Source organism: Heloderma suspectum, chromosome 2, assembly GCF_057233095.1.
Source record: "Heloderma suspectum isolate Gila_16-S chromosome 2, 16-S_ref, whole genome shotgun sequence".
In the NCBI taxonomy this organism is placed as follows: Eukaryota; Metazoa; Chordata; class Lepidosauria; order Squamata; family Helodermatidae; genus Heloderma; species Heloderma suspectum.
Window position 1 is genome coordinate 277,748,266 of NC_139459.1, and position 8,199 is coordinate 277,756,464.

An 8,199-nucleotide genomic window follows, 5' to 3' on the forward strand; every position below is an offset into this window, starting at 1 on the left:
GTAGCCCCAGTGGCATGGCAGCAAGAGCACCCATCGCGGGTGCAGCCAGAAGGGGAAGCACAGGTGGAGCGGATCTGGACTGGAGTGTTGCCTGCCCTGAAGCCCCCTGGGAAAATGTTGCGAGAGCCATTCTTCAGAGATCACGTTCCAAAGTTTGCCTCTAGTGCATGTAGGGGGGAGGGGGCACAGACACCAACGAGGGCCAGGCTCCTAGAATCATAGAATAGCAGGGTTGGAAGGGGCCTACCAGGCCATCGAGTCCCACCCCCTGCTCAATGCAGGAATCCAAGTCAGAGCATCCCTGACAGGTGGCTGTCCAGCCTCGTCTTGAACGCCTCCAGTGTGGGAGAGCCCACCACCTCCTGTACCTTTGATAGCTGTGTAGAAGAGGGAATTTCAGCACATGCAGTTTTGCAGGATATATTACTGTCGCTGAAATTCATGCTTCTGCATAACCGTTAAAGGTGTAGGAACCCTGCCCTTTTGTACCCAGACCTCCTAATTGCACACGAGAGCCTCTATTTGTCATCTCCTTCCCTTCGCCAAGCCCATATGGCTCTCACAAATGTAAATGTTATCATTTGATGGCACAAATGTCAGGATCTCCCTATGGTGCAAAAGCCGCTCCTTACTGCTCAGCCAAGGGTCACACAAACATTTCCTCCCGTTGGGTTGCCAGGATATAACCTAGAAGTTTGCTTTGCCCTGGTTAAAACTACCAATTAATCAAGAGATGCAGCACGTGGCTTCTCTCTTCTCCTCGCACATGCAGGCGTGCACGCGCAAGTGCACACACACACACACACCCCAACCACCTGCTGTGCAGAGCACCTGGAATGCTGCTTGCTATGCAGGTGGGGGAGGACAATAAAATGGGAGATGAACCATCAGGGAAAGCTAGGGCTGCTAGCTTTCCTGCTTAGTTGGTGGCTAGCCTCCAATCAGTGTAAAGAAAGGGTGGGGAAACCTGCAGTCCTCTGGATGCTGTTGCACTACAGCTCCCATCACCCCCCAACTGCCTGTGGCTGATGGGAATTGGAGTCCAACACCGGGAGGGCTGTGAGTTCCCCAACCCTGGTGTACAGGGTCAGAGTAAATCTCTGGGTGCCAGCCCCACCACAATTGCACCTCCTTGTCTGCTTTAGCGCATTGCCATGCAGCCTGCCTCCTAGGATGTCCTTGTGGAGATGCTCAAGCTACTTTGAAAAGACCACCCCCATCACCCCATGATGTTAATAAAAAGCAATGATAGCTGCATTGATCCATGAAGGTGAAAAAATCCAAAACCCACAGTTGGGCAACACCTTTATTAGGACCAACCAAAACATCACAAAAGATTGTGCGAATGTTTAACCCTGTGGAATCCGGTGAGGGGGATGATGTGGGAGGAAGATCCTCCAATCAAACAGAGCTATGTGATCTTGAGCACACCTCTAGGGCAGAGCATTGGCCCTTGGTACAGGGCATCTCCGATGTTTATAGAGAGGGAGATGGGCCATTGACACCTTTCAAACAACCCAGGAAGGTGGAAGTCAAAGGTGAGAACTAGGAGAGAGTTCCACTCTACTCCAAGGAGACAAGACCCATCTGGAGGGAAATTCTGGCCTGTATGGTGCAGGATGTTTGAAACATGACAGGTAATAGGGACGCTAGGTCATTGTGCCTGGAATAGTGGCATTTTAGAGACAGGCCTTTTATTCTCAGGCCTTTTTCCACAGATACTCAAGCGGGTATTCCAAACATGAGGAGAGAACCCACCAAAACCCTCCATCAGGGAATGGCGTGTATTGAGCTGACAATAGCCAGGGACCAGCTGCCCCCTTCAAGAACAGGGGTAGATCAATAATGGGACAAATAGGGCCTGTCTTCCTGGATACCTGCCCAACTTATACCACACTTGGATTGCTCTGTTTTCAGGGAAGGGAAAGCCCCTGGTTGTTTTTGTGTGAGCTAGTAAAAATGTCTGCCTTTATTTGCCATTTTTGTTTCTTTGTTCTCTACAGGCACATAATAGGCAATGCCAGAGGTACTTAAAATGCAGTCACCTTCTGCTGAGTAGTATGCATGTGTGGCAAGGGAGCAGCATTCTTAATGGTTAATTCGGCCCTATTGGGAAGTTAAGGCCAAGGTTACGCATTACATTATCCAGCCGCAGGGTCACTCCTATGGCAAAACAAATAGGTAGGAAAGCAATTTACACAAGTCATACTTTCACACATTATTGAGGCGCGTAGCTAAGGGGAATCATATACAAGAGCGATCTTGTGACTGGAAAGTGCAATGTGTGAATCAGCCTTTGGTATCAAGCTTTCCACCTCCCGCCACCAAATAATAGCTGCACAAGGAGCAGCAATTGAATAGGCACAGTTTCCCCTCTCACCATGCCAGGAGAAGCTGGAGCTGTTGAATGTCTGCCTGACACACAGCTATAAAAGGTCAGGAGAAAGGGACTAGCCTGCATATGCAGGTGTCGCATGGTAGCTGAGGCCTCCTGTTTCCTGCCGGCGTTCAAAGGGGGCTGTGTGTGTGGAACCAAGCTGTGTACTTGGGGGAGAAGAAGGCCCTTGCAACTGATGTTTGGGAGGTGTGCACCAGAGAAAGCAGGCCACTGTGTTGTGGCACCAGCTCCAACCTGTGGAATAATGAACCGCCACAAACTAGAGCAACAGGTACGGCCAGACATTCTTGAACAGCTCGACTTAGGCACTGCCTACCACCGCTGCCCCCAACACCTGAAGCACTGCAACCATAAACAGCCGAGCAAACATTGCTGGGGCAGCGATGCCAGCTGCCAGCCCCAAGGGCCTTTGAGCAGGAAACAGTTGTTTTCTTCAGAGCCAAACATCCCAGAGAGGCCTTGCTCACGGCTGAACCTTTGCCTTAGCCAAAGCAGTCCACAAGTCCAGCACACACTCTGACAGAGAAAGCCATTTTTCAATGCCCACTGCTGGCATCTGCCCAGCGGCAGGATCTGGGGCAATGCTTCCAGAGCCAGATGGCCAAGTGACTCACCAGTCAGCATCTGGTCTCCTTCTCACTTTGCCCAGCTCCCCTCTGATCAGCAAACAGGCAGACAAGGCAGACACACATACACATACACATGAGGCGGATACCCCCCAAACCAAAGAGTTTCATTGCTACAACTAGAGACAGGCAGGAGAAACAGCAGCTTTGTATGACACGGGGGTCCATCTCCACCACCATCAGTAGCACCCTTGATGATGCAGGAAGGATCCTTTCCTCCTTGTGCACACAGTGGAGGCTGGGGAAAATGGTAACTCTCCACCAGTCGCCTTTTCCACAAAGTCATGGGGTAGGGTGGGCTCACTGGAACTGACAGCCCCTTGCCCAAAGTGTTACTTTTCAGCTCCAGCACACAGTGCCCTGAGGACATTGTTGACTTTGCCTAGCCCCCCTTATTGCTGCTCTCCCTGGGGAGGGCGTGGACCAAACATGCAGCTTCTCAGGTGTGGAGGAAGTGATGTTCAAAAGCAGGATGCCTCTGGCTACTAGAGGCTGAGGCTAAACAAACAGGTATGGCTATATCTCCATCACACCCTGTTTGTGAGTTTCCCAGGGCCATCGGGCTAGCTGCTGTTGCAGACACAGCAGTACTGCTGGACCACTAGACAGCTTTTCAGTCTGATCCAGACAGGCAGTTCTTCTGTTCTTAATATGCCCACCAGTCCTTCAGATGCCATTCAGGCGGGGTCAGCTGTATGTCTTCAGCCCCAACACAGGAACAGGTCACCCCACTGTATTCCCTCCAACATAGGCCTGCTGCATCTCATGACCCTCACCCTATTCCCCTTCCCACAGGGCAGCAGCGAGAATGGAACGTTTCAAAGCTCCCATCGGCCAGAATTCCCTTTGGAGCAAACCACCCACCACAGGAATATGGCTGCACACTGATGATCTCTGTGGTTGATCAGTGTTAACTTGGACCCCTGAGCCAAGGTAGCAGAGACCAGAGCACACACCTGCTTTCTTGATCGCAGTCAGGGCCAAACATTTTGGCAAGTCTGCCACAAGTCAAAAGTAGGGATTAGTGCCACTATGGTATACACTGGCCTTCCCCAACCTGGTGTCCTCAAGATGTTTAGGACTACAACTCCCAGCATTCCTGACCATAGGCCATGCTGGCTGGAGTCAATGGGAGTTGAAGTCCAAAACATCTGAAGGGCACCAGGTTGGGGAAAGCTGGTATATACCATAGTATGTATGTAATCTCCCCCCTCCTCCCCAGTGTTTTGCCTCTGTGAGCAGGCAGCCACACAGTGTTGGAGAGGCAAGCAGGAGTGTAAGCCTGACTCTGTGGCATTACCAGGCCAACCAGCCCTCCAGCTCCTGTCCAGGCATGTCACAAAAGTCCTGCTGCCTGTGGCACTTACACCACAGACTGGTCACATATACTTCCTTGGACGTTCTTCAGTAGAACGGGCAGCAAAACTATTCAGTTCACTGGGCTCCACCAATTACCTTCTTCATGACCTGTTGTTGTGCCCAGGCCCCAAATGCCCCCTGTGCACCACCACGTCCCTCTCAGGCTCCGCCAGCCCTCTGGGCTGGATCCTCATTTTCGACAGGTGAGCGGGTAGGCCTGGGACAGAAGGTGCTGGAAGGCCCGGCGGAAGTCCCGGTTGAAGACGGTGTAGATGATGGGGTTGAAGCTGCTGTTGCAGTAGCCAATCCAGAAGAAGAATTTGAAGAGGGGCTTGGAGATGCAGCAGCCATCTCCTAGCACAGATTCGAGGCTGTACGAGAAGAAGAACGGGAACCAGCAGAGCACAAAAGCACCGATGATGAACGCCAGGACAAAGGTGAACCTGCGTTCTCGGGCCTGCACCAGCCGGTTGGTGGAGACAGACATGTCCCTGCTCCTGCGCTGCTGCCGGCTAGCGGGGATCGACCAGGACAGCCGGGGGGCCCTTTGAAGCCGAGCACTGCTGTTGCCAACCTCTTCTACTCGCCATTGCCGAGAGAGTCGGGGCAATCCAGGCTGCGGGTGGGGTAGCTGGCCATGCTCCAAGCTGATGTTCTGCACTTCACCCGGGGGCTGCTGGGCACTCGCTCTGCGGGTGTCCCATTTGACCGCCGTGACAAGGCTGGGATAGGACACCCGCCTCGCGGCAATGACAATCGAGTTCCTGTGCTTGGCCACGTGGTAGATCCGGCAGTACACCGCCACCATGATGAGGCAGGGTGCATAGAAGGAGGCCGTGCAGGAGGCCAGCACATACCAGGTGTCGTCGTGCAGCAGGCACACCTGGTCCTGGTGCCTCGACTTAAAAAGCGGCGGCAGGGAGACGAGGGCGGCGATGGCCCACACGGCCCCGATCATGCATTTGACTCTCCGGGGGCTCCGCTTGAGGTTGTAGCGGGCAGCACGGGTGACAGCCCAGTAGCGATCCAGGCTGATAGCGCAGAGGTGCATGATGGAAGCGGTGCAGAACAGCACATCCAGCGATAGGTAGAGGCTGCACCAAAGGCTGCCAAAGCACCAGTAGCCCATGACCTCATTGGCCAAGGAGAAGGGGATGATGAGGGTGGCGACCAAGATGTCGGCTGCAGCCAGAGACACCAGGAAGAGGTTCTGCGGGGCCCGGAGGGCCCGGCTGGTGTACACGGCCAGCACGACCAGCACGTTCCCCGTCAGCGTCACGAGGGCCACGGTCAGCACTGCCAGCAGGATCAGCGCTGTGGTGAGAGGCGAGTAAGGGAGGCTGGTGGGCGCCTGCTCACTCTGATTGCCGGATCCATTGTGCTGTGGCTCCATCCCATTCATCCCCAGGCCTGGCCATGGGGGTGCCCGGAACTGCCTGTGTGTGGCTCACAGGCTGCCAAGTCTTGCTCAGGCCCACCAACACCACCAGGCCGGTCGCACTGTCCTGACAGGCCCAGAAAGGGATGGTGCTGCCAACAGCCTGGTTCTCCTCTCCCCAGGGGCCATCTTAGATGGGGGGTGGCGGCATGGGCAACAGATGCTGGTGCGGCACGTCAGTGCTCAAAGCAAGACCGCAGACTCCAGCGAGGCCTGATGGATCCCAAACAGCGTGCTGGGCCCCGGAGTGCCATGCCGGCTCCCAGAGTCGTTCAGGACAGACCCTGAAATGGCTCAGTCCAAGATCAGTCTCGAGTCCCAGGCAGCGGATCTGGAAGACGGTAATTCCCTCGGAGCACGGCCCCCCGTTTTGCCTGCTGCTGCCCCACCTCGGTGTAATGGGAGGGCCCAAGGCAAGGTTGGTGGGGGGTAAAAAGAAGACCGGTCCTCCTTGGCGGATGCTGCTTCCCTTTCCCCTGAAATGGTGTGAAGCCGATCAGAGCTGCTCCAGCTCTGAGCCTCTCCGCGGTCTTCGCGCAGATCCCTGAGGGGAGGGAAGAGGAGGGAAGGGCTGACAGCACCGGCTGGCCGGCCTACAGGCGCCCAGCCAGCTCCGGCTGGTGGGAGAGGCCGTTTGCTGCCGACCTTAATGAGCCCAGGAGAGAGATCTTGTACTGCTCGCCTTGCCCAGGGCACCTGGCAGGGGCAGGCAGCCACACACCCCCAGAGGGAAGGCGGGGAAGGGCTGTGCCCAGCTGCGGATGGCTTCGATGCTAAGCTCTTTTACTCAGGAGTATGATCCCATTGTCTCAGCGGGACTTACTTCCAAGTAAGTATACCGAGGGAGGGTCGCCACCTTTGTCCAGCCAACTAGGAGGGAGAAGAGGCGGCGATCTTAATTCCTTATCGTTGTCCCACCAGCGGTGGACACCCGTCGGGCAAAACTCCCTGCTGTGGGGCGGAAGGTGTTTTCATTGCCCTTCTATTGCCCCGATGCAGCCTTCGCCCACCTGGTGCCCTCCAGATGTGTCGGACTACAACTCCCATGGGAGCTGCAGCTTAACACCTCTGGAGGGCACCAGGCTGGGGAAGGGTGGATACCCCATTGGCTGGAGAAAGAGCCCAGCAGTCACCCGGGCCTCTTCCCACAGCGTCGCCTCTCCATCTGGGTCCCTTCTTTAGGGGCCCACCTAGAATGCAAACAAGCAAAAATGGCCGTGCTGACTGGGGGCGCTGGGAATCGTAGTCTACCACATCACCAAGTGGGGAAAGGTAAAGAAAGAGATGCCTCGGATGCAGTTTGCTAGGGCTTAGAATTTTTCTTGTCCTGCCCCTCAGACGCGTTGCTGTGGTGGTTCCGTGATTATAATAATAATAATAAAAGAAAAAAACTCCGCACGTGCTCAGAGAAGCACTATCTCATTAGTCCGTCATATTTTCCTGCGCTGAAGCCTGGATGTTTTCCTTAACGGCTCCCGGGGTGATCCCTAACTCAAATTAAGCTGAATGTCTGGGATGGAAATGTTTCTCGCCCGCTCGTTTCTCCAGGCCCTCCGATCCCAAGGGCCTGGAGCGGCGCATTAACTCGAGAACCGCTGCCTTCCGCTTTGGCCGGCTCAGAAGCCCATCGGGACTCTCCGGGGAGCCACGCCTCAGAGCGCAAGGCGCTCTAGCGATGTCGCTCGGTCCCGCCGAGCTGCCTGAAAAGAGAAACCCAAGCTCCTTTCAGCTCAGCATTGCCACCCAGGGGCCAGCCACGTCCACGGCAGCCGATCTCGGTTCTGGCTTCCCCAGAGATGAGGTGTTATGATCTGTTCGTACCCATCTCCAAAGGAGGACTGAGTTAAAAAGAAAAAAATTAAAATGCAACACACCTACTGGCAGCAATTTTGCGAGAGTGAGTGGTTGAATCGTGGAGAAGGGAGGATCGAATTGTTGTTTGCCCAGGGCCTGCGTGAGCACAGTGTGTAGCAGCCTTTCCCAACCGGGTCCTGTCCAGATGTGTTGGGCCGCAACTCCCGTGATGGGAGTTTATGGTCTAACACATTTGGAGGGGACCCGGTTGGGGAAGGCTGGTTTACAGCAACCGTTCCATATTCACATCTAGAGTGTGGATTAGCAATACAAAGGTAGATCTCACAGAATTATTCATATTCCACATTAAATATTGATTTGCCCAGAACAGCTCCACAAGCAATTAATAATACTGTGTTTCATGTGAGTTTGGATGCCATCTTATAATGCACAAGTCCACAAGCAATTGGAGAAGAGAACACAAAGGGCACATGAACAGCTGCATTATCTGTTATCCTTTGGAGAAGTTAGCCTCATCTGGGCCGCTTGACTAAAGGAGCAATCCTATGTGTGTTTAGCCAGAA

At 54.3% G+C, this 8,199-nt stretch overlaps 1 protein-coding gene across 1 annotated transcript; it reads right to left on the minus strand.

The window, feature by feature from the left end:
• Window positions 1-1,296: 1,296 nt before the first annotated feature.
• Window positions 1,297-6,346, minus strand: LOC146354639 (alpha-2Da adrenergic receptor-like). The gene has a single exon (XM_084839442.1). The coding sequence runs from the start codon at window positions 5,783-5,785 to the stop codon at window positions 4,574-4,576; it is 1,212 nt and encodes a 403-aa protein (XP_084695568.1). The 5' UTR covers window positions 5,786-6,346; the 3' UTR covers window positions 1,297-4,573.
• Between the last annotated feature and the right edge of the window lie 1,853 nt (window positions 6,347-8,199).

Excerpts from the sequence above, each read along its gene's own strand:
- LOC146354639 (XM_084839442.1), bottom strand. The coding sequence starts at position 5,785 with ATGAATGGGATGGAGCCACAGCACAATGGATCCGGCAATCAGAGTGAG.